Source organism: Oryza sativa, chromosome 1 (genome assembly GCF_034140825.1).
Source record: "Oryza sativa Japonica Group chromosome 1, ASM3414082v1".
Taxonomy (NCBI): Eukaryota; Viridiplantae; Streptophyta; class Magnoliopsida; order Poales; family Poaceae; genus Oryza; species Oryza sativa.
In genome coordinates, this window is record NC_089035.1 from 19,415,642 (window position 1) to 19,442,346 (window position 26,705).

General features: G+C 42.4%; 3 protein-coding genes and 1 long non-coding RNA gene across 4 annotated transcripts; 2 read left to right on the top strand and 2 right to left on the bottom strand.

Annotated features, from left to right (window-relative positions):
- On the top strand, positions 1-3,881 carry LOC4323935 (DNA-damage-repair/toleration protein DRT111, chloroplastic). Its single transcript, XM_015765947.3, has 3 exons — positions 1-211; positions 318-1,143; positions 3,353-3,881. Exons 2-3 carry the CDS (start codon positions 334-336, stop codon positions 3,647-3,649), a joined length of 1,107 nt encoding a protein of 368 aa, XP_015621433.1. The 5' UTR covers positions 1-211; positions 318-333; the 3' UTR covers positions 3,650-3,881.
- Positions 3,882-5,632: 1,751 nt separating this feature from the next.
- On the top strand, positions 5,633-9,450 carry LOC4323936 (uncharacterized). Its single transcript, XM_015768174.3, has 13 exons — positions 5,633-5,932; positions 6,040-6,209; positions 6,300-6,372; positions 6,488-6,562; positions 6,688-6,798; positions 6,906-6,951; positions 7,044-7,107; positions 7,769-7,871; positions 7,958-8,053; positions 8,145-8,174; positions 8,393-8,492; positions 8,720-8,804; positions 8,924-9,450. Exons 1-13 carry the CDS (start codon positions 5,750-5,752, stop codon positions 9,045-9,047), a joined length of 1,260 nt encoding a protein of 419 aa, XP_015623660.1. The 5' UTR covers positions 5,633-5,749; the 3' UTR covers positions 9,048-9,450.
- A 6,674-nt stretch (positions 9,451-16,124) lies between these two features.
- On the bottom strand, positions 16,125-19,179 carry LOC136355861 (uncharacterized). Its single transcript, XR_010740382.1, has 3 exons — positions 18,302-19,179; positions 17,734-17,806; positions 16,125-16,624 (listed from the first exon to the last, which is right to left on the bottom strand). It is a non-coding gene; the product is annotated as an uncharacterized lncRNA (long non-coding RNA).
- Positions 19,180-21,779: 2,600 nt separating this feature from the next.
- On the bottom strand, positions 21,780-22,802 carry LOC136356737 (uncharacterized). Its single transcript, XM_066310992.1, has one exon. The coding sequence runs from the start codon at positions 22,800-22,802 to the stop codon at positions 21,780-21,782; it is 1,023 nt and encodes a 340-aa protein (XP_066167089.1).
- Between the last annotated feature and the right edge of the window lie 3,903 nt (positions 22,803-26,705).

The window sequence follows — 26,705 nt, forward strand, 5'->3', positions numbered from 1 at the left end:
GGTTAGTTTTTTTTCCTCATCCCTGCCGCCGTCTCCTCGCCTCCGCCGAGAACTCGCGGCTGCCCTTGCCAGCTCACTTCCTCCACCGGCGGCTCCCCCCTCGCGGCGCCCATCGCCCCCATCGCCGCCGCACGGCCACGCCTCGCGTCGTCATAGTCGTCTTCCTCGATCAATCCGCTCCGCTCCGTCTTCCTTCGATCCATAGGATTCGGTAGGGTTCTCTTCTCTTCCCCCCTTACAATTTTTCTAGGGTTTCTACGAATCCATCTGCTCGATTTCATTAGTTCGTGTTGTTTTACTCCCCCCCCCCCTCGCAGATAGCAATTGGCGAAGATGCTGGGCGGATTGTACGGCGACCTCCCGCCGCCGTCGTCCTCCGCCGACGATGACAAGCCCTCCGCCGCCGGCTGGTCCAGCGCCGCCAAGATGGCGCCCCCCACCCTCCGCAAGCCCCCCGCCACCTTCGCCCCACCCCCCTCCGTCCTCCGAAACTCCCGCCCCGCCCCCAAGGCCCCCGCCGCACAACCGCCTCCGCCGCCGACCCTCCCCATCGAAACCACCACCTCCACCTCCTTCCAGCCTGCCCTTGTCGCCGTCCAGTCCACCGTGATGGAGGAGTACGACCCGGCCAGGCCCAACGACTACGAGGACTACAGGAAGGACAAGCTCAAGAGGGCCAAGGAGGCCGAGGTCAGGAAGGAGCTCGAGCGGCGGCGGCGCGAGGAGGAGGAGAGGGAGAGGGAGCGTGAGCTCAGAGAGAGGGAGGGCCGCGACGCCCTGAACATATCCGGCGAGGAGGCCTGGAAGAGGAGGGCCGCAATGAGCGGCTCTGCCGCGCCGAGGCCGTCCTCCTCTCCTCCCCATGGAGACGGCTTCGCTATTGGGAACTCGTCTTCCTCTGGGCTGGGCCTTGGCGCCGGCGGACAGATGACCGCCGCGCAGAGAATGATGGCCAGGATGGGGTGGAAGGAAGGCCAGGGGCTCGGCAAGCAAGAACAGGGAATCACCGCGCCTCTAGTGGCTAAAAAGACTGATAGGAGAGGAGGAGTAATTGTGGACGAAAACAGCTCCAAGCAAGAAAAGAAGCCAAAATCTGTCAACTTTGATGGCCCTCCGACACGAGTTCTGCTCCTCCGTAATATGGTGAATACTTCTACATGACTTCTTTATATTATAAGAGCTCTGCATCTATCAGAGGTTGCATTTGGTCAGGGTGTGTGGTTTTTGCACGCATAATGAACTTGCAATGCATGGGTAATCTTTTCCAACAATTTGGATTGCAAAATATATGTTTGGCTTATTTATATGCTCGGAACTATATGCACACATCTAAATACAAAGTCCGGATTGGCTAGTTTGGATGCCAGCTTTCCTACTAATACCTTGTGCCACTGTTATTGTTCCTTATTGTGCAGACAGCAGGTAGTCTAGGATATATTCATCCTTCTGCATATATATGACTTAATATATTGTCTCCTTGACAATAGTGTAATGTGGTGTTAACTGCAGCTAAATTTAGTTGTCTTGGCATCATAATTGGCTTCATAAGTGCTGATGCTTTGTGTTCTTTTGTTTATATCAGAATGCTTATGTAGTGCATATATAGGTATCAGGGGGGAGAGGGGGGGGGGGGGACTTGCTGCCTGTTTTGGTTGATCGAGCTGTAGCCTGATTTCCCCCTTTGACAATAGACCACATGAGTGCAAAATTATCCCTACTGTGTAGTCAGCAGGTAGTCTAGGATGAACATCAAACTTACTTCCAGATTGGGTAGTTCAGCAGGCAGCCACCTTTGCTCCTGCCTGTGTGCCACTCTTATCCCTACAGTGTAGTCAGCAGGTAGTGTAGGATGTCTTCATCCTTTCTGCATATGACCCTTGCGTATTGTTTCTTTCACAATAGTGTAATGTGATGTTACCAATTGCTAGCTAAATGTAATTGTATAGGTGCCATAATTGGCTTCTTAAGTGCGATTGTTTTGATTTTTTTTGTTTATATCAGAATATTTAGCTAGTGCATATATAGATGTCATACTATATCAGGGCGAACTTGTTGCCTGTTTTAGTTGGTTGAGCTATATTGCTTGATTTGTTTCCCCTGACAATAGAGCACATGACTACAACATGAGTAATTCATGAAGAATAAACGTAGAACTTATTTCAGCTAGGATAATCAAGAATGAACATTGTTACTGTAATTTTACAAACAAACTTGCACGATGGATGTTTTCTTCTCTGCCCTGTCCTCTCCCTTGGTCCAGGAAGAGACCGCATCCCTTTCCTTCGGTAAACCAGATCTGCAGTTCAGAACTTAGGATAAACAAGATAATGCAGTCTAGTTTTAACTGCATAGTATGTTTTTTGGGGTCCACTGTCTTCCAAATCCAACCATATTTAGCATAGCCTGTTTGTCCAAACTAATTGTAAGTGTAGTTCTATTCAAGGAGCACCGCGATTTGTGATCGGTAAATTTAAGTAGTCATTGCTGTAAACATGGTTTACATGATAAAGTTGGTACTAGTACAACTTTACTAGTCTTGACATGGCGTGTGCTACATATTCAAAAAGAGTAAATTTCATAAAACTACATATAATTTGCACGATCTATCACAAAACTATAGATTTAAGAACTTGTTTCACAAAACTATAGATTCAGTGTCTTCGTTTATCACAAAACTACATATACTTTGCACAATATATCACAAAACTACAGATTTAAGAACTTGTTTCACAGAACTATAGATTTAATATCTTTATTTATCACAAAACTACAAGTTTAGTGTCTTCATTATCACAAATCTACAGGTTTTAGCATTGTTAAAAAATGTAGTTTTATGATAATGGAGACACTAAATATATAGTTTTGTGATAAATGAAGACACTAAATGTGTAGTTCTGTGTTAAATGAATACACTAAATCTATAGTTTTGTGAAACAAATTCTTAAATCTGTAGTTTTGTGATATATTATACAAAATACCTGTAGTTTTGTGATAAACGGAGCACTGAATTTGTAGTTTTATGAAACAAGCTCTTAAATCTGTAGTTTTGTGATAAATTATGCAAAATACCTGTAGTTTTGTGAAATTTACTCGAAAATAATTGATCAAACATATTTGAGCAATTTGATCCTATTTAATATTGTTTAAATCTGATTAACCTGATGATGAAATGTTTTGTTTGTGCTTACTCTCGGACTCTCCACTATCCTGACATTGTGTAGCTTGGGCCATTATGTCTGGAATGGAGGAATGATATCCTTAAACCTGAATAGTGTGCTGCAAGTTGTTTAGTAGATCATCCGCTTCTAGAAGAAATAGCAAAATGCAGTGCATGACTGTGAAACATGTGCAGGTTGGTCCAGGTGAGGTTGATGATGAGCTGGAGGAAGAAGTGGCCTCAGAGTGTAGCAAGTACGGGACGGTGTTGCGCGTGCTGATATTTGAGATCACTCAGGCGGACTTCCCCGCCGAAGAGGCCGTGAGGATCTTCATACTGTTTGAGAGGGCGGAAGAAGCAACCAAGGCGATGATTGATCTGGAAGGGCGCTTCTTTGGCGGGCGGGTGGTGCGTGCCACTTTCTTTGATGAGGAGAGGTTTGGGAAGAACCAGCTTGCCCCCATGCCAGGTGAAGTTGCCGGCTTCGACTAGGCTGACAATTTTATGCAGCGGTAGCAAATGGAGATGTAATCTTACGCTGGACTAATATGCAGTTTTTCTTTTTTTTTTTCTTTTGCCGTAGATTGTTATGCGGTTGTTGCATTACTGTGCTGCAACTAGACTAGAGCATATGCATGATGGTCCATTGTAATATTTAGATGTTTTTACCTGTGTGTGCTTGTTTCGAATGGCATAGCGTAACACGTGAAGCTTCAGTTTTTCACCCTTTCTCAAGCTTGTGCTGTCTTGTTGACGTTCTGGGCCGTGCCGCGCCGCTGGTGCCGTCGGTAACTCGGTATGCATTGGCCTTTGCCCACTAACAGCCTGTCGCATTGCATCAATGCTTGAAGCCTGGCCTAGACATCCATAGGAACATAAAAATCGTGACCTCCTATATCACAAGTGACGAACATATAGTGTTATTTACCTGTCGAATTCATTCTTCACTGTGTTCTCCATTAGTCTCATCTTCAATTTCTTGACCAAACCAAAGCGAACTAGTACGAGACCATTCTCTGTATAGTTATAACCAGCTACCTCAATTTTTATATCTAGTTGCTACTAGTATACTTAAAAGTTCATGTTTTTTTTCTTCTTATGGAATTTTCTCTTATATTACTCATCCGATTTATGATCCGATTACACAATTGTGTTCATAACAATTAAATCTTTATAACAAGATCTCACATGACTATATTTTGATGAAAAAAAACAAATTACTTTTATAATATATCTAAATTACTTTTAGATTACATTAAATTACTTCTTAATCATAAAGTAATTTAATAAAGCCTAAAAGTAATTTACCTATATTATATAAGTAACTTAAAAAAAGTAAAGTAACTTGTTACGATATTAAAATAAATCTATACATTCATAATGTTATTCATAATATTGTGAGTTGTTTATTTTATAATCATTTTTAGTCAGTGACGTAATTTGTGCTGATTAAATTTAATTTCTATATAGACTCATGTTTTTACCTTTATAACGGATTTACTTTTGATGTCGTGATAAAGTTACTTTCTTTTTGTTTTAAGTTACTTTTATAATTTATGTAAATTACTTTTAAACTTTACTAAATTTACTTTTATATGTCTAAGAAGTAATTTAGTGAAATCTAAAAGTAATTTAGATATATTATAAAAATAATTTATAATTTTTCATCAAAATATAATCATGTAAGATCTTGTTATAAAGATTTAATTGTTACGAACACAACGGCGTAATCGGATCATAGATTAGATAAATAGTTTAAGAGAAAATTTAATTTAAAGTATAAGTGATTCCTATTTGCTTGAGACATAGAGGATAAACTACTCTCTAGCCTAACAAAGTGCGTCATATAGCTTCCGATTCGGTCTGTTTTGGCCTTCTTGACAATATTAGCATGTGGAACAGACGACTACACTAGCGTGTGGGATCGGACGGCCCTAGATGCGTCGCGTGATAAGACCAGATCGAGAGGCCTCTCGAGATAGATTTTACGATTTCCTTGGCTCCAAAACCTAAAACTAAGCACATGCTCTCCTAAAAAACATTGCACTTGCTGCTGCTACTACTGCTCTTGGGCTCCTTTGAAACACAAGAGTAAATACTACATTGTAAAATATAAGTTTAAAAACATAGAAAACATAGGATTTTAATGAAATGTAAGTTGAAAACAAAAATATAAAATATAGGAATGATCATTTGATTGGACCGAAAAAAAAATAAATTGAATAGGAGATGGACTTGTAGTTAACTTTTGATAAGATTGAGATGGAATTTCATAGGATTCAATAGTTTTCAGTTCTATATATTTCAAAAAGGACCATCCAGGGAAAAATGGATTATAACCGTTCAAAAATTTCAATGTTTTTTCCTTCCAATCAAAGTTTTTTTTCTCGCTGCGCTGGACGCATGGTGTGCTGTTGGGCCGAACTGGGCCCGCACGGCGTAGGCTAAGGCAAGATGCGAACTGGGCCGTCGGATGCAATGGTCACCTGATACGAAGTGAAACCACACCACACCACCGTCGGAGGATTCCTGTCCCTGCCCACGCCGCCGCCTTCGCCGCCGTCCGCCGCCCCCGCCGCTGCCCCAGTGGAGATGGCGCCTGGCACCACCCTCGCCCCCAAGCGCCGCAAGGCAGAGGCGTCCCCTTCCCCTTCCCCTTCCCCTATGGGGGATTCTTCCGACGGCGGCTACAGCGACTCCGACCTCCACGACGCCGAGGAAAGCTTCTACTCCGCGAGGAGCGGCTCCGAGGACGACCGCCAAGTTTCCTCCAGCGTAAAGCTCGATCTCTCTCGTCCTCCTATCCCCCCCTTCTCTCTCTCTGTGTTTGCTCCAATCTTTTGAGCTTCAATCGTCTGCCTGTGCTTGTCCCTGGTCATCAGAACGACGACGACGATAGCGAGGAGGAGGAGCAAGAGGAGCGGGAGATGGATGAGGAGGAGGACGAAGAGGATGATGATGATGAGGAGATGAATGAGGAGGATGACGAGGATGAGGGGGAGGAGATGAACGAGCTCGAGAAGGAGTACCGCACGCTCCAGACCAATCAACAGTAAATTACCCCCCTTCCCTTGTATACTTTTGTGCTGTTCTGCCTGTTCTAACTGAAAGAGAACTTGTAAACCGAAATAAAATCTTGTAGAAATATTTTGGAGACATTGAAACAGCACAGAGATGACGATGTTTCGAAGGGCCAGGCGGTCAAAAATCAAAAGGTACCAACACCCACTTAGCTCTGATCACCAATCGCTGACTCATATTCATGTTTATACGCTGCTCTCCTTAGATTTGCTCGCATTCCATAATTTGATCTATCTTTGAACTCCAAAGGTGTTGTGGGACAAGGCACTCGAGATGAGATTCTTGCTGCAAAAGGCATTTTCCACTTCAAACAAGTTGCCCAAGGTTTATCTCTTTATCTGTTGCAACAAACTTCTTTCTTGCTTTATCTTCATTGTTTTGTTTTTCCTTCCAAAGAATGCGGGGTTGTAGATCGCATTTCAAATTGATCCTTTGTTGTGTTACTGCAGGAACCCATCAGGTCGATGTTTTGTGATCACAATCAGGAGATAGAGCAAGCTTATCTTGATCTGTTGAATTCATCGAAGCAGACTCTTGGTTCCATGATGGAGCTTCAGGAGGTTTGATCGATTGCTTTTGTTTTTGCAGTTTAATGCAATGTTGTTGTACGGTATAGTTACCCAAGGTTTTTTCTAATGTACAATAACACTTTGAAAACAACCGGCAGGCCTTGCTGGAGAGGAATCGTGCTACAAAGGATGTAACTGATACTGGTACCATTCATGTTCTTTCTGGTTCTAGCATAAAATTGTTTGGAGTACCTTTGTACTGTATATATGCTAATTAATCCATGACTAAATGACAGATAATTCTTCAGAGTTGAATGGAGAGGATGATGAGTGGTCAGAAGTTCAGAAATTGCAGAAAAGGTATGTTTTGCGTCTTTGTTTTAGCTGTAACCATAATGAGAAGTATTGTGAGATGTTATGCCTTAAATCTGTTATGATATATTATATGGTATTACAGCTTTATCTATTGAAACTGTCCTGTTCTACACCTGTATGTTTGCTACATGGTGGTATTTTTTTTTCATATGCTTCAAATGGATCAGCAGAATTCTTCTCTAGACCATTGTGGATTAATGGATGATCTCATATAAGGTGCTTAGATTTAGGTAGTGTTCTATAGGGATTCATTCATTCATACAGTACGTCTTGGTTTTATCCTCTCGGCATGTTTGGACCACTTATCACTGTTAATCGGTGAATTTTACATTGTGTTACAAATTTCGAAGAAAGGAAAAGGAAATTGTTTCTGCCACATAGCATCAACTGTTTGCAAACTTATGGGGTACCTAACATAAATAAAGGTATTGTAAATTAATAATATAACTATGACTGATCCTATGGATGCACAAAATAATATGAGGGCTCTAATTTTTTTTTGGGTGGTGTGTGTGTGCGCGCGCGCGCGTGGGTGGGGGATTGACGGAAACTGAGGCAGGCTTCTTTTCTTAACAGAACAAAAGAGGGGAGAGAGAGACTTGTACAGTGATATATTAATAATTTAACATCAACCTTTTTAATACAGGATAACTCCGTTCAGAAATAGTGAGATAGATAAATGGCAGAGGAAAACACAAGTGACAACCGGTGCTGCTGCATTGAAGGGAAAGTTGCATGCTTTTAATCAGGTTGCTTGAATTCCTATCTGACTATTTGTAATTAATTTCCTGTGAACATGACTAAATCTTTGCTTCTTTCCATTGTATGGTAACAGAATATAAGTGACCAAGTTACTAGTTACATGAGAGACCCAAGCAGGATGATTAACAGGATGCACTTGAGAAAATCTACCCTCGGTGTATTTGGGGAGGTAACTTGAGATGCATCTAGTACTATAAATGATCACTGGTCATGTTTCAGTACCTAATGATAAGTTTGTAACTATTGCTATATGTGTGCAGGAAGTGGGAGAGCATGAAAACAATAAGGAGGTTTGTACAATAATTTATTCTTCCCTTAACTCTAGTTCTAGCTTACTTGCTTCTCCTTTGAAGTATTCAAATGCTCTAATTGTATTGTACAGTAGGTCCTTTGTCCCCTTGTGATTAAAATTCCTGTTACTATATTTTAGCTTTAAATCATTGATCATAATGATTAACAATGGTATTATTGTTATTCCTGGTCTCATGTGTTCTTGATGTCAACCTAGGAGAACAATACGGAAGGTGATCCTGAACTTGTTGACGATTCTGAATTTTACCAACAACTTCTAAAGGAGTTTCTTGAGTCATGTGATGCAGGCGCATCTGGTTAGTTAAATCTTACCTGCTGCACTTCTGCAACATATTTCTTTGGAGAACTCTGCATGCTGCTCTGCACTAGTCACCTGAAGGGATTTTAGTAGCCTTGAATTCACAGGCTACCTCTTGTAGTTGCCTTCTACTCAGTGAACAATATTTCACTAATCATTCTAAGGATCTAGTATCTTTCTCTTTGAACACTGGAGCATCTATCAAGTGTTCTTCTACATTTGCAGAGTCAGCATTTTATGCTCTAAAGAAGCAGCAGCATAAAAAGAGAAAACTGGTTGATCGTCGTGCTTCGAAGAGCAGAAAGATAAGGTACAGTATAGGTTTCCTTCTCTCTCTTTTTTTTCTTTGCGGGGAAGTATTGGTTTCCCTTGCTCTGTCCGTCAATATCTATTTGTGTTAACTTGTTTACTGTTATGTGGTTTATTCAGATACCATGTCCACGAGAAGATTGCAAATTTCATGGCCCCAGTACCCATGGTTATTCCTCCAATGGCTCCAAAATTGTTTGAGAATTTGTTTGGGATGGGAAACCAAAAGTCGACCACAGCGTGAATGCTTGACGATGATACTGCAATGTTGACATTAGGACGTATAACCCTTTCTTGACTTATAAAGGCCAGTCGTGTCTCGTAAAGATTCTGATTTGATCAAATTCGATGGTATCCGTGTTGGACTGGGGAACTGCATTTCGATTCATACTCATATTTGTTTAGCAATCTGGTTCTTAACTGACGAGTAGTTATTAAGAGGGATCTCTATGAAAGAATTTGGAGGATAATTTAGATTATCAGAATTTGGAGGATAATTTAGATTATCAGTTGAGGTCGTTTCATAGTTTGTATGTTTTTCTCTTAAGAATAGAGCACCAATTAATTCTTGTGATGTCTTGTAGCGAGTAATCTTGGATTTGATCATTAAAGATAGATCATGAATTTGAAATGTATCTTCTGAAAAATATTACTCCCTCTGTCCTAGGTAGATCATGAATTTGAAATGTATCTTTTGAAAAATATTACTCCCTCGGTCCCTTTTTATAAAGGCATACATTTTTTTCTTCTCAACTACCAAGGCGTGAGCGTGCACTAGGATTTCTTCCTGATATGCACCTAAGATTTCTTGCCATGCAGAATTAATACCGTTGGGTCTCTGCTAAGGGTGCCCATGCAGGTTCTTTAACGGGTTCGGATCCCCTAGAGTAGGCATCAACTCCACATGAATACATGATGGATTTCAGCAAATCTCAGCCATCATTTTATTCCTATGGTTGAGATCCTAATTAATTGACTCCCTTCACTGATGCAGATTTGGATCTTCCTTTTCAACTATTCTATTTCCAACATAATCAAGAAATTAAAATAAATGTAATCTTCTTCCCCCAATTAATTGACCAAGATAGAAGATTTTTTTAGTGTTGAGAAACATGATATTGTAGTATTGTAGATGGTGAACATGGGCAGGACCTAGCGATTGGTGCAGAAACTTGGCCAGCTCACTACAAGTAAAGCCATGTTCATACATCGCACCAAGCTCCTTGATGCTGCTGCACAGCTAGCAGTTATATCCGATCGTAGAGTCTTTGTTTATACATGTTTGATGAAGGTAAGATTAGAGGATGAAGGAACAAAATAAGGATAAATTGAGGTGTATTGATTTAATCTCAACCGTAGGTGACAAATAGCGGCTGAGATTAGCCCAAATCCATCAGGTGGAGTTGAAGCCAACTCTATGCCGTACAAATTGAGACGCAAGGGAAAATTTGTATGTGCCCTGTAAAATGGGATAGAGGGAGTAATTTCTAACTGACACGACCTAATTATTTCAGATATCATTGCCATATCCTTTATTTCTTTTACGGGTATTCGAGCTATCACTAAATTAGGTTTGGGCTTTTTCTTTTATAGAACTACTAAAATTACATTCTAGTTTATAAAAAGAAATAGAGAATACATTTTAGTTTATAAAAAACAGAGAATACTATGTCATTGATGTCTTGAGCCGAGGCTGTCGAAGTATGGTGGCGTGAAAGCACCAAACGCTCCCCCTTATTAGACATCTGCGATACATTTTTGTCATTGGAAGATTGCTCATAATCGGTCACCAGATCCCTACGTGAAAATCGGGTGCTCCATGCACCTGTCATTATTTGGTTCTGCCATGAAGTAATTTCTTTTCTGGTTACTTCTCTGCATACTTTTCTCCATATGTTACATTCTTGTGTATGTAATCACTTTTTAAACTATATTTTACTTTCAAATTACTTATAGGATTAATAATCCAATTGTATTATTTAATTCATTATAATTACATCTTAAAACAAGACCTTGTATGATTATTTTCTACTAGATAAATATATATAAATGTTTAAATTCAATGTTTCACATGTAAAAAAGCGATTGTTTCAACTAGTAGTAGAATTTAATCTTATTACACAATTTGGGGCCTGTTCAGATTGTAGCCAAAATAAACCTTACTAAGTTTTGGCAATGCCAAAATTTTGGCAAGATGGCAATATTGCCAAAATTTTAGCAGGATTTCTTATGTATTGATCAAATTTGGCAACAAACTAAATGTAGACTTTTTTTTGGCAACTTTGCCAAAAAATAGTATGGTTGAAAATGACATCAAAGTGAACAGACCCTTGAAGTGTTGTGTTGCAATGGATTCCTCATATGTTGTACATTGTGTTATTTGGGTGTTACAATAATTATTTTGTGAGGTTCATTAATTAATTTGCAAATGTTACTTGTGGTACTATGTTAGTATATATTTTCCGATGTTTCACCAGTTATAACTCGATGTTTCATGTGTGATATATAAATGTTTTAGTTAGGAATATAATCATATTATTTTTATCATCGGAAAAACAATCATGCGAGATCTTTTTTTAAAAAAAATGCAATGGTGCAATTGGATTACAAATTGGATAAATAATTTAGAAAATGTGATTTAAAGTTTTGCTAAAGATATGTACTATTAGTAGTTAGGTCATTCCCAGTGTAGGTTTAATTTTGTGATCTCCAAGAGTGTCACATAATCTAAAGATGTTTGGGTTGATGAATGAAACAAATGTCTCCAATGCACAATTTCATTTCATGGTTTCATATGCTATTCATAGCATTTGAAACTATTTGGTAATGATGGGGTTTCATTTATGTTTCCAAGGCATAGGATGAAATGATTCAGTCCCAATGGGGTTTCATGCTGTTTTCAAGACATAAGTAAGTGCGTAAACCAAGTTTCCTCTAGGTGAAACTCGTTCCTTCTGATCTCTCTTAATAAATTTTATAACATGTCAACAATTTAGCCTATCTGGCATTTCATTTAATGAGCTTGAAACTCTTATGAAACTTGCACTGGGAATGGCTTTAGAGAGAGGAATGGGTTGCATTTTAGCATGAAAGAGTAATGCATGCACATCTTGGGCAATGTCAAGATCTTGCCAGGAGCTTTGGTGATGAGGAACTAGGGTCCCAATCTTCTGATAGGTATTGATAAGTAGACTATAGAGACTTGACATTGATGATCCAAAGGCTCCAATCAGGATGATCGAACCCCTCGCAGTCACTATACCACTCCTGCGTTGGTTATCACTAGAGTCAAAACACGGTTGACCTCGCCGATAAGGCTATGTCTTGCAAGTGAATCGAGAACACAAGCAAAAGAGTAGAATATGCAATTTGAAAATATTACGAATATAAGATGAATCTCACTATGTTGGGGGTTCCATAAACCGAACTAGCGGCGAAAATGTAATGGTAGAATAATCTAAGCAAAATCCAACCCTAATTTGGTGATGGCTACTGAATAAATAGGTTGTAGGGTCAACCAAAGACCCCCGGACACGTGCCTATTAGACTCCAACGTCGGCACCGAAATTGGCATCGGCAACCAAACGTGAAAAAAATGCCATAGAAGATCTAAACTGATAACAACACCATGGCGTGCTAACGAGGTTCAGCAAACGCCTGTATCCCCAAGGTACTGATTACAAGTGTTTCTCTCTAATCTAGCATATTATAGCATATCAGGGTAGCCACCACCATAGACTGGCTTGGCAGCCGACCAATCACACTTGCCTATGCTACTATCACCATGCGGTTACAACAGATGTGCCTCTCTAATTAAGAGAGGGTGTAGAATAGAGTCTGACTCTAATTGTACTATATATGTATTAAAACTTCAAGTCCTAAACTGTAACCTGCAATATATACATTTTCGATACAAACTTTAATAGTGATTAGTACTACAATTAACAATGTACTTTGCATTTTCAACACACATAAATTGCAAATTATCTACCTTTGATTGTTGGCCCAACTGTACATCACATACCCCTCTACTCCCAATAATTTTGGCATAATTTTCACATTACTGTAACTAGGTAAAATCGCTAGGTCAAAATAGCGAGTTTCCTTAATCTTAATTAACATCTATCTCTTCTCTCTTCCCTCTGATTGTGGGCTCCAGGAACCCAGGCAGCTGGGATATGTTGGCACACTAGGGATTTTTTTTTTAGAAAATTGCTGTAAACTTTTAAGGATATATTGTTCCATTTTTTAAGTCACGTTACCACTTTGGATAAACCTGCCATCCTAGCAGCATGATCCGAAAAGCACTAGAGATTAAGGGGATTTGGACTACTGCCATCAAAATAGTGCAACAGCATACATAAGGAGGATCTCGCTATTTGCTTGGAAGTTGGAACCTAACTATAGGAGTCCTAAGTCTTAATCGCATGGAGTACTAAGAATACTTAGTGCCATAACTAGAATGCTAAAGCCCAGAAGATCAGGAGTAGACCCAGAATTAAAAGTAGAAGGGCACAACATGCCTAATTAAATAGCTAAAGCTAATAACTCGACTAGAACTAGATATGTAATCACAATCTACGAGTCATCATGATTGGGCATATGTTCGTCTTCTACTATTCCATGAGTCATATCGTGTCGATTTCGATAACATGTTTGTGGGAATTCTTCTGTCAAATTTTAGGATCCCATTATGCATTTCACACCAGGTCGTCCAATTCCTAGCTACGGCCCTGGCATCCACCATTTCCACTCCCATGCTAGCACCACTTCTTGTTACCACTGGCTCATTGCCTCCCTCCAGCCCTCTTCTTCTTCATTTGTTGTCGACACAATCTCTCCTCTTTCTCAACACCGGTAAGTTTCACAGCCCACCTCTGGTAGCCCACATCACCAAACCTACTGCCACCTCATAACCTCTTCGATATGTCTTCCCTACTGCCAATACAGACCCAACAACCTTTTCCTCTACTGCAGTTAATATGGTACCAACAAATTAAGCCCTTCCATGACCTAATCTGGCATACTTGTCAGAGTCATGTTATTAGCACCAGAGGAGACACCATTCACCCCACAACTTATCCCTCTTGGTCAACTGGGCTTAAAGTTGAAGATGACTCCTTGACCATTGGAGTGAGCATTCGATCTCAATTCAACAGATAGCAAGCAACCGACTGAGATTTCGAGTGAGTAGTAATGCTGATATATATTGTTTTAGTTTCACATGTAGTTCGCTCATATCAATTTGTGGATGGTGATGTGAAAGGTTCAGTATCTTGGTGGAATATCTCGTTCTCATGGGGCACACGCATCTATAGTTGGTATTCAATAGGTGGTATGTGACGCTATTTTCGCATTTTTTTTTATTTATGGGACAACTCATGACCATTCCTATAATAAAGAGAAAAACCAAGAAATACCATCGACGAAGCTAACTTCCTTCAAATGCCATTGTGCAAGCACCTTTATCCAAAAAGTACCATCACTGTTAGGTTTCCGTTAGCAACCCTATGTTAAGTGCTATAAAAAGACCATTTTACCCCTATGAATTGTTGAAAGTTGATTAAAACTTTTACACTTTCCGTCATCTTACACTAATTTGTAGGTTGCTCTTTAAACTAAATTATTGTAAACTGACGAAAAGAGCAAAAGTTTTAATCAGCTTTCAACAATTCATAGGTGTAAAATGGTTTTTTATAACACTTAACGGAGGGCTGCTAACAGAAACCTAATGGTGAAGATATTTCTAGGACTAAAGTGCTTGTACGATGTCATTTCCAGAAAGTTTAGTCATCGATGGCATTTCTTAGATTGGGGCACTTGTCAATGGCATTTCTTGGATTTTCTCTATAATTAAAAGTATGTATTAATACATAGTCACCATTGTAGAGTATGGGCAACATAGCAATTGAGCACTACCAACAATCATGGACTTGGGTATAAGTTTATAAACAGGTATGTATATTTCAAGAATAGTTCAAACTCGGACCCAATTTACCTTGGGCCAGAAATAACCAGTTTGGATCCTCACGGCTGACATCACCACTTGCTCTCCACTATTAAGTCACCACTGCAATTCCTCTTGACTACACCATGGTTAGGTCCACTATAAGCTGCCCATTGCTTCATGTTGGGTCATAGTCGGTCAAGTTGACCTCACCTCGCATGCCTTTCTTTTTTCCATGCCACTTGTCACCCCCGGTGTGGTGAATGAAATATTATCCTCAGGAAACAACTATCCTTGCTGCCCTAGGCACGCTAGAGATCTTCTCAATTGATCTAAACTCTAACTTCCTTGACGCTCAATCGAAAACCTACAGAGCTCCATTGCAGCCATCAACCACCTTTTGCCCAATTCTCCTCTCCCCGGCCATCTTTGGCACCCTTGCAAGCTCCCTTTAGTTCTTTCTAGGCTACCAATCCTTTCCATGTACATGCCATTGTATCACCTCTCTCTCCATCTGTTGGACATGTAACGGGGCTAAACCTAGAGACAAGTGGTCTGTGCCCAACTGTCACATGCCTCTAAATTAAAGGTGGCTCCACCCGAGCCAATTGTACCCAACATCTCTCAATATCCCATATCATGTAAGCACATTTGCGAGATTCATTGCTACCATTGGTCACCCTGGGTCACCGTTGGTAGCCCCACCCAAGCTATTGATCCTCCTTGTCGATCTCTCTATCTACTTGTTGTCGATATTCACTTCAGGGTGAATATCTATCTATCTATATCTATCTATCTATCTATCTACTTGCAGTGGTGTCACTCCACTGCTGCTGGCCGTCCGATCTCGTGGCCTGGCTCACTTCTTTTTTCACCGGGATCAGCCTGGCTCACTTCTCACTCCTGCGAAATCAGCTGTCATGTGGCTGACACCCGACGTTCAGCAGGCAACACACATAGCCCACTTAACTCAACTGCGCAGTGTGCGTACGTCTTGGTCACCTCCTGGGCTCTTTGCCTCTTTCTACAATTTCATGCGCTTGATTGATGGGCCGAGAGCCGCTGCAAATGAGCTTGGGTGCTGGACCATACATGTGCATGCAGTCCATCAAACCCCCACCACTTATACATGGAAAAGGTGAAAAAGTTGGAGGGAAGAAAATAATGTTTCCTTCTCAAATCATAGTCATTTATTGCAACACCTTATCATCGATAATTATACATATAAATAAGACGGAAAGGCATTATGACAATTAAACTGATCAAACACCTCGACTAGATGATTTTATGGGACATTAATTAATCACTAAGGAATGAATACCATAAAAAGCTAGGCAGAACAGCTAGCTACTAGAACCAATTGACTAGAGATGGTGAAACATCATGAAAATATTAAAATTGTCCAGTTGCGACCTTATTCCCAGAAAGCACTACTACAGAGAAGCTAATCGGTGCCGGTTGGGAACCGGCCTTAGGTGCCGGTTTTCCCAACCGGCACCATGGAGGTGACACCGATGACTTTCAGTCACGGTGCCGGTTTTAGAACCCACACCTTTGTGTCATGCCTAGAAATTTAGCCTAAATTTCCAGACTATTTTGTGTATTACATCCCTGTCCAAGAATTAGCTAGGGTACACAAAACGACAAGTAATAAACAGTTCCAAACGTAAATAAAGCGTAAAATACTTACAAAAGAGGCGCTTAGTCCTCACACCGAAAAGAAAGCAACAGCAGCGGAAAAAGACGATCTTAGCGGGGCTTCAGCTCCACTCCACAAGCAAAACTTTTTTTGAAGAGACACTCCACAAGCAAAACTCAACTGGGGTCTGAGCCTTATCCTCTAACTCCGTCTTCAGCTCAGAAGCACTACACTTCTGAAAAGGGGGAATAATAGCAAGGCTGAGTACAACCACCGTAATCAGCAAGCCACACCAATGATACAGACGTGCAAGGAGATATAAGGACGGCTTGTGGCTATTTGCATAAAGGCGGTTGTAACACATTTTATTGAGCAAAGCAGTAAAACGGTTGATTAATTAAAGTAATATTAAATCTCCACTGATCAACGCTACACCACGTTGAACATGCCCAACCATCCCACCTGAAATAACCAGTGCATTGAGTCAATTTATTAAGGGTGAAACTAATCACTGTGAATCTAGTCGATCACCCATAATCGCGAGCACGGCTATTCGAATAGTTTTACTCTGGCCAGAGGTCCACAACTGTACCCAGAAGACACAATTCACCAGCATGTCACCATGTCATCATGTGCCCATGATGAACACGTCACCATGTCGAGTGATTGTGACAAGACACTTCATATAACCTCCCCCCTGACCAATCGCACCACACCTCAGGTTTCGCTCTTGTCCCCAACAGGCAACGGGCAGCCCCTCCCTCGTGCCATGGTGAATCCGGAAGCCGATCAACCGAACACCCCGGCCGACCCAACTCCATCACGCTGACCCTAGCCTCGATACGTCAGCCAGAGGAAAGCTATACTACAGATCAAGCAGTTACCCATTCCCGCTTGTGGCAAGCGTTGTATGTCCTCCAGGGTTTTGCGCGAACCGGTCCTTAATTGCCATAGGTGCGACTCGCAAAACCATGCACCCACAGCCCACCCATTCAGTCAAATTTTAGTTGGATAATTACGACCATGAAACATGGCAAGATGTCTCGAGCACGCAACTCGTCAAGATAGTAGATGTCTAATAATGTAATTATCTTATTTTGTGAGCTAGTGGTAATTAAGCATGGCTAAGCATATATAGTTCTAGTTAGATCCACAAAAGTATCATGAGTTAGATAAATAATCACCCAAGGTTGACAAAGGATGGGTAACAAGTAAACATGGCACATGCGAGCAGATAGGTAGAACCCTAATCCCATGTAATTAGCAAGACATGCAGTTTCATTTGCAAACGATAAAACATTTATAAATTAGGCTCAAAATGCTCAAGGGGAATGTGTGACTTGCCTTGCTTCTTCAAATGATCTTCCGAACTCTGATCCTCGCGAACGCGATCTTCCGAAACGGTGAAATCTACGCGCTGGCACGCAAAACGAGGAAAAGCTCTAATAAAAACCAAGTAAACAGTACATGAAAAGTAAACAAACATGTAGATCTTAATTTTATATGAATTTTGCAAGTTGAATGGCTTAATTTGGAGTTCGTATGAATTAGATATGAATTTTAGAAGCTTTTGAGCCATTTAAATGAATTTCCATAAGTAATACCGATTTATTGCGCCATTCTTAATTAATTTCTCAAAGGAAAATGGGCTATGCTGACGTCAGCAAAGGGGGTGCCGGCGCCGACAGGTGGGCCCCACATGTCAGCGGGACACAAGGGAGAGGGCGCACGGTGGACGCGGTCCACCGTGGCCTCGGGCGTGCCGTGGACCAGGACCACGGCGGTCCACGGGCGGCCACGGGACAGGGCGGGGGTGGTCGAGACCGGCCCGGTCGAGCGACGGCGAACGGCGGCGGCGGCGCAACGCGGCGGCTGACGAAGGAGGGGAAAAAGAGAGGAGGGAGATGCTCACCGAGTGCCTGTGGCAAGGAAGCGGCGCGGGGAGCTCGACGATGAGAGACGGCGGCGGGCGGGCTCCCGCGATGGCCGACGGGCGCGGAAGGGTGGCCGAGGGGCGGTGGGGCGCGGTGGAGTTGGTGGTGGGGGCGGCGCGACGCGGCGACAGCTATGGCGGCGGCGTAAGTGCGACTGGAGGCGGTGTCTCGGGATGGTGATGGAACAGTGGTTCCGGCGGGGGAACGGGAAAACAGAGCGGAGGCCGGGGTGCTACACTGTGCGGCGAACGCGGTGGAGGAGGCGGCGCGGCGTGAGGTGGCCGCGAGCGGCCGCAAGGAGCGGCCGGAGCACAACGATGAGCGGCGGATCTCGGGCTCGCGGTGGAATCGGTGTTTCGATTGTGTGAATTGGGGAAGCGGATCGGTGGACGGGGTGCAGCAACGCGCGACGAGGCCGGCGGCGCAAGCGGCGCCGCACGGGGACGGCGGGAGCGGCCGGCCGAAGAACTCCGGCGAGCGGCGGCGTACGGGTTTCACGGGAAGGAGGGGGTTCCTGGCATCGGGGAGCTTGGGGGAGTGGGGGAAACGGGGGAGGGGGGCCGGGGATGCTTTTTATAGGTCCGGGAGGTGGAAATCGTGACCGGGAGAGGCGGGATCGGCCGGTGGAGGCGGAGCGCCGATGTGGGGTGGTGGCGGCTCGGCCGGCGTCGGTTTTTGTGTGACGAGTGGGGGTTTTGGTCGAGAAGGTGGAGGGGAGCCGGTCCACACCGTCAGTTGCGAGCGCGGGAGGCGGAACCGAGCGGGAGAGACGGCGACGTTGGCGCCCATGGCAGTTGCCGCCGGGATGGATGGAGGTTGGGGATGACAGGTGGGGCCGTGGGTTCCACCTGTCAGTCAGAGGGGGAGAAGAGGCCTGTTGGGGGGAGGAAAACAGACTTTCGCAAAGGGGCAGGCTGAGGTGAGGAGAGAGGGCGGCCCGAGGGGAAGGGGACTTTGTGCCAGAAACGGCCCAAAGTGAAGGAGGGGATTTTAATTTATTTTCTTTTTATTTTAATTGATTAAATAAACTTGGTGACCTTAAAATTAGATATTGAGCTCCGAAAATTCATGGGAAATTCCAGAGAATTCATTAGGCCACAAAGAATATAATTTTAAAAGGAAATTTTAATTTCCCCTATAATTTCACTTGATTAAATTGCTTTAATTTTTTATATAATTTCTAAAAATAATTTATTTAATAATTTTTAATCCCGAACAAAAATCGGGCGTTACACTTTGAGGCCTCAGAACGGAAAAAAAAAGGCAGCTCAATGCATCGGCTCGAATTGAGCCGATACATAGAGCAATTTCACATGAAACATGAACATCAAGAACACACATCAAGAACACGAAATGAACACACAAGTCATACACAAGAACACGTGAGCACACAAGAACACAAACCACACAAGAACACATGAGCCGTCGCTGAGTCCCCTCCCGCCACCACCCGCCGCCGCCGCCTCCCCTCCTGCTGGGCCATGGCCGCCGCTCTCGGCCAGATCTGGCGGAGGAGAGGCGCCGCCGCCGCCTTCCCTCCTGCTACCACCCGCCGCCGCTGCCGCCGCCTTCCCTCCCGCTACCACCCGCCGCCGCCGCCCCCGCCTCCCCTCCTACCGGGCTGCCGCTACCGATCATATCTAGTGGAGGGGAGGCGCTGCCGCCGCCGCCACCGTCTTCCCTCCTGCCACCACCCACCATCGCCGTCCCCGCCTCCCCTCTTGCCGGGCCGTCACTCTCGGCCGGATCTGGTGGAGGACGCTGCCTCCACCGCCGGGCCGCCACCGAGGGTGTGAGAGAAGAAGAGGAGAAGAGGCGAGGGGAGGGTGCGAGAGAGCAGATAGTGGAAAGAGAGAAGAAAGAAAGAGAGCGGACGTGGATAAGAACTATGATAGTGGTGACTTTATCTGCTCCACTGAGCGCTCGACGGCTTGGCTCACGGCTGGGTTTTTAAAGGTGTCGGTTCTTTAAAAAATCGACACCTCTAATTAATTAAAGGTGTTGGTTTTTACTGAAAAACCGACACCTATAATCACTTGAAGGTGTCGATTTTTTGTGTTTTCGGACCGCGGAGGTGGGAAAAAGTCTATAGGTGTTGGTTTTAACACTTCCAGAGCACCTATAGTGCCGACACCTATTCGAAGTTTTATAGTTGTGAAGGGAAAATAAAAGAAAAAAATATTTTGCATCATCGTCGTGTGTAGGCTATCCAGTTGAGTAAAAGTAATTAATTAGAAGGGCTAGCTACTCCGATTTTCAGTCCTACAGAGTTATCGACTGCAATATATATTAGTTTTTTTTTTTTTGGTTTTGAAAGCCGCACGATGGCATGAGTACTGCACGATATATTAGAAGGAAGAACCTGAAGTAGGACGATTCCGATTACATAAGTAACAAAAACTGCAATTGCAATAAATCATGCGACTGTTTTCTTTTAAAAAAACTTTCGAATTTTCAGCCATCAACTGGAATTTGAGATTTTGTGCTGGGGTCAAAATAACTTTTTTTTTCCACACACAAACGGGAGTGGACATATCAACAATGACCAATTACCACACAGTTGCAGATTTTACCACTACACCACATGCTTGTTTATGTTGTAAAGATTTAATTACCTATCAGTTACATTATAATTACAGTGTTCATTGTAAATAGTGTAGTTACATTCTAACTATAGTGTAGTTATGTTGTAACTAAGTTAACTAAATTGAAGTTATGCTCCAATTAATTATACTATAATTAAAAGAAACATATGACAATTTCTTAGTTAGTCCCAAAAAAAAGCACCTCATAAGACAGGGGTGCTAACATGATTATATATGTAAGATGGAGGCTACTGTGTAGAGTAAAATAACTGAACGGCAATATTAATTTCATATTCGTTTGCATTCATATTAATTTCCTGCGAACTTCAAGATCAGCCTGTGTCACATATGCAACCAATTTCCTCGGCCTTTAATTTAGCTGTCTGATCAGGCCTGTCTCTTTATATTTCTTGTACACTCAGTTAACAAATCACCGTATTAATTAGTTTAATACGTTCGGGATGATGGTCAAATGAACTTTGCGGGGAGTATTACAACCAATCAATCAAGCAAGAAATGTGCATAACCATATTGTGCACAAAATGCGCACGAACTAATTACTGATCGATCGAGCAGACATTGGTTATGACTATTTCCTTTCTATTGATTTGATAACAAGTTCTTCTGTCCTCTTGGGCTCGATTTCGATGCCTATTTCTTCTCTGCTATCCTTCAGTTTGTTCTATCAAAATAAAATGCATAGAGAATGAAATGAACATAAAATAACAACAATATTTGGGTCGCTTATAACAAAAATAGTTGAATTTCAGTGGTAACATGAAATGAACATGTTTATGAAATGAAAAGCCAACATTGATGCAAACCATTCAATCAGATTAGAGTGTTCCAATCTTCAAAGTTTGCATGAATACTAGTACTTTAAAGATGGCATGAACCACTCGTCCGACAACTTCCAATCTTCTGGTAGCCGCTTCACAAAGGTTAACACTTCGCTAGCTAAGCACTTCTTGAACAATGCATTGTATGAGCCACCAGCGTCGAACTGCTTCCAGAGGTAGTAGAAGGCATTTCTGCTACCGAGTGCAGCAAAGTCACGACTTGCTGGGATCATGTAGGTGCGGGTGCAAGAATCACGACTTTGAACTACCATGACATTTCCGATGTCATGGACTGGAATTTCCTCCTGTTCAACATTCCTGTACAGTGAGAACCATTCGTGATGGCATGGCCTAGTTGCCTTGAAAACCTCGTCTGACCTAGGCCAGCAGCCGCCAAGCAACTCAACCTTCTTCGTCTCCTGCAGTAGCACAACGCTGTCTTCGTTGTCGCCGCCGAGGTCTATCAGATGCATCTCCATCTGGTCACCATAGGCAGCAAGCTTTCTCAGGTAGTGTGACACCCTCAACCTCAACTTCCACCTAGGCACTACAGCCCAACCCTTCATAGTGATCCCACCGCCACGGTACCATAGCGCCATGTTTTCGCTCATCCAATTGTTGAGCACCACCGTGATGACCCCTTCACCAGTAATCCAACCGTGAGCGCCATTGTCGTGGAAGAACTTGGGGAGGCGAGGTAGCGCCGTGGTCTTCCCGGAGAGCGGGTTAATGAGCACAGCGGACAAGTCATCGTCTTTGTCAATGGCTATGAGGTGGCTGGAACCAGACGCAGCAATACGCCTGCTCTTCATGTCAGGGACATGTACCTTGATGGTTTTCAGAGTGGAGAGCGAGTAGAAGAGGACGTTTTCGGAATATTCGTCCTCAAGCCAGCGGCTTGCCATGATCCAAGGCTGGAAGAAGGCGTGCTCTTTATGCGACACGGCGGCTCGCCACTGTGGGCAGACGGCACGGAAGCGGACGAAATCTTCCGGCTCGCGTAGATGGCTTGAGATGGAGAAGAGGAGGTCTGCTGGGAGTGAAGCCCAATCCATGGCGCCTTCCATTTGAGCAAGGAGATTAGGGCAACAAGAGTGTGTGTATGTGCGTATGTTTAGTGGACTATGGCTGTACTGTTTGTACATCCCAGGGGATTGAGACACTATTATTTATGCACGTCCGGCAATGTGTGAAACTAACCGAGATCATGCTCTGCCGGCAAACATTTCATGCACATCTGGCTTTATATACAATTTTGCATGTTAGGTTTACAGCTCGATCGCTGTTTTATATACAAAGATGGAGAGTGTAACTATAGCTAGAAACTATAGATTGCCAAATCTTTCCTTGTTATTCGTAGGTTTAGTTCACACGCATTTGGATTTTCGAAGTAACATGGTCTCGATAGATATGAACACACATTTGCATCATGGTATTTGTACTTTCACAATGTAAATTGAAAACGTTTACTTTTCCAAGTTTGAGACCTTATTAACAATTGTTCCCGTGTAAAATTCTAATTGTGGAACTCAAGGTATAGGGTACAGTTTTAATAAGAAAATGCTATACCTATTTGAAATACTTCCCAGTTCCCATTTCAAATATTGAACTATTCTTTTTACCATTTGGAACTTTAAGTTGCTTATGATACTTATGAACGTATGTCTCATCCCAAAATTTGTAATTCCACAATTTAATTAAAATCGTTTATTTTTTCCGAGTTTGAGATCCTTTTTTTTTATCATCCCTGTGTTTGGAACACAATGTAGAGTATAGTTCTAAGTTCTATTGAGAAAATGTTAAACACATTTGAAATATATCCCCATTTCCTTTTAACTTAAAAGATTGAAGCAACATTTTTCCTTTTGGAACTAAGTCGCTTGCACAATACGAATGTAACATATATACCTGATTTTGTAAATCAATAGAACACGTGCACTGATCAACGAAGAAACATCCTCCTTCTCTTCAAAAATTGAAACATCCTCCCCTCCACGTTATGTTTATTTGTAGTGTCTCTGGAGTTTTCGTCCATATCATAATAGGTTTCATATGCATTAAATTGGCTAAGAAATACTTACGTAAATAATCTAACCAAAAATTCTAGAGAAATTCTCCAAAATACTACTACCTCAGGCAGACAATGCTTATATTTTTTTTACGTAAATATTTATATTTTGGTTAGGGGATAGTACACATTACCAGTATTTTTTTTGCTTGATTTTGTTACTCAATTTAGTACCATAATAAATTCAACCAATTGTGGTGAAAATCTGGAATTGAACATTAATTAACCCTAACTCCTATGTTTTAAATGTTGGCCAGAATGTTTTTTTACATGAAACAACAGGAGAGGCTCCTATTGTGCTATATTAAATAATAACAATAATAGGGGTGGGGGGGGGGGGTTATGTACATGGCGAAAAAGAGACAAAGGAAACAGAAAGAAATAAAAGAAGAAAAGGAAAAGAAAAGAAAAGAAATTGAAAATGAAAATTACATGATGTTGGCCAGAATGTTAACCAAACATATTTTTTACACAATTTAAATCCCACGATAACCAGGTCATGTTGCTCTATGAAAACCCCTAAGTGACTGTCATAAAATTGGCACTGAAATTGAAATCGAGAATCAAACGTGAGAAAACGCCATATTAGATATAAACTAATAACAACACCATACCAGAAAACAACACCATAGCATGATTTTGTTAAAGAGGCTCAGCCGACGCCTATATCCCCAAGGCACATATTATGGGTGTTTTTGTCCTATCCCCGTGCACGGCCTGACCGGGCCGAGCCGGCGCCATGCCCGCATGCCAGGTTTTACTCCCCACCTCTTCCTCTTTGTTTCCCCCTTCAATCACGGTCGTTTGCAATTCAATTTCTCGTTGTTTCGACCGGTCGGCGCCTGGTGCCATTGATGGAGTTGTCCGAGCTCCAAGTGACCCCTTCCTCTCCTCTGACAGCATATAAGTGGAGCCCTGTACCTCCTCTCTCCCTTTTTTGTGCCACTCTACACCAACATCGCCCCCTTGCCATCGCACTGCTCCTCCCCGCGCGTTGCCGCCGTCTCATGCTATGGCCACCGCTTGGTATTGGCCAGGACATCGTTGAGCCCTAGCTAGGCCACCGTTGTCTTCGCTGCCTCCTCCTCTTCCCCGTCTGCACCTTCCCCGGGCTCAGAGCACCCTGGACCCCCTCCCTCCTCCTTGACATCGACCTGAGCCAGCCGCCTCATCCTCCATGTCACCAAGCCAGCTGCCATCGACTCCTCATTGTTCCCACTGCTCCGGTGAGCTATTGCGCCATCCTCACCTCTCCGGCGTCGTGCATCGCCTCGCGTGGCCGCCGGTGGCGACCCCACTCGGCTTGGCCAGCCATGCGCCGCCCCGGTCACTTGAGACCCTTCGATGCACCCCACTCACGGTGGACCGAGGGGCTAGACATTGGGGACCACCTCTGGTGCACCAAGTCCATGCCCCTCTCTCTGTTTACGTATTTTTCTTTAGAAGAATAATTCACAAACTTGTAAAATGACATTGATACAACACCTAAACTTCAAATGACCATATCTTGACTGTTTTGACTGTTTGAACTTAGAATTGACCCATTCATATTTCTAATTTTTTTGAACAACGAAGACCCAATTTATGTGCTTTGTTTTAGCATCTTATATGGTTTTATTTATCTTTTGGCCATTTTCCTTTGCGTATGTCATGTAGATGACGCAGATCTAGAAGAGCCGTTCTACCTTGAAGTAGACGTGGAAGACTTTGGTTGGGAGCAAGGCAATTCATATCATTTTGATCATATTGCTGTCCCAGTATATTTGTAAAGTTATGTTTATTTAAATTACTGCATTTTGCTTTATTAAAAGCCTGCTTTTCTCATTGTTTTATTTAGCCTTACTGATTTCCGCTGATATAGTCTTATTACTTGTATTATTATTATGATCCTTGACAACCCTAGGTAACCAAACTTAAACTAGTGAGTACTTTATATATGTGGTGCTTACTAGTGAATTTAGGAATATTCTTAGGCTGAGTTCTTCCCTCTCCTTTCACAATTCATCTCCCTATTTTTTCGCGCACACGATTTTTAAACTATTAAATGGTATATTTTTTACAAAAGTTTTCTATAGGAAAGTTGCTTTAAAAATCATATTAATCCATTTTTTTAAAAAAATAGCTAATACTTAATTAATCATACGCTAATGAGCCACTCTGCTTTGCGTGCACCAAGGATTAGTTCCTAACTGTGTCTGCCGAACACAGCCTTAGCCCTGCTTAATTTAGAAACTTTAGTTGCTTTCAAATAATTTGAAATATTGGAAAGATTGGTTTAACAGTTGTTTAATTTAGCCGTGACATGATGGTTCCCTCTTCAAAATACCCCCAAACATGTTTTTTCTTGGTCTCGTTAGTCACACCTCGGCCATAGTAAGGCATGGTCTTCGGTCCTTCTCTTTGAAAAGCATATTTCGTACAACAACATGTCTAATGGATAAGGCTTAATGCATCATTTAGTACGGTCATAAAAAAAAGGACACGTATAGGGATGGATGAAGCCCTTGGTTGGGTTGACTTCTCTCACAAATGAAAGCTTAGAATGAGTCAAGATTCCAAGGGGTGGGGGATAGATTGTCTGCTTGACCCAAGTTACCTGGCGGGGGAGGTCCATATCGGTCTTCTTTGTTTAGGGCGGTATTAATCAGTTGGTTATGTCACAGCTTCTGCCATATGCCGTGGTAGCATGTGGCACGTTGTAACACCCTGAAAATTCGACCAATGAAAATCAAAACTCTAAAAATATGGGCCTTCAAAAACTTTTTAAATAAATTGCATCATGCCGATTTTATTCGCCTATTTCATTGGAATTTGGTTTCGGAGTTCATAGATCGCGAATAGAGAATAATTAATTAGGAATAAACCCTAAAATTAAATGGGCAAGATAAAT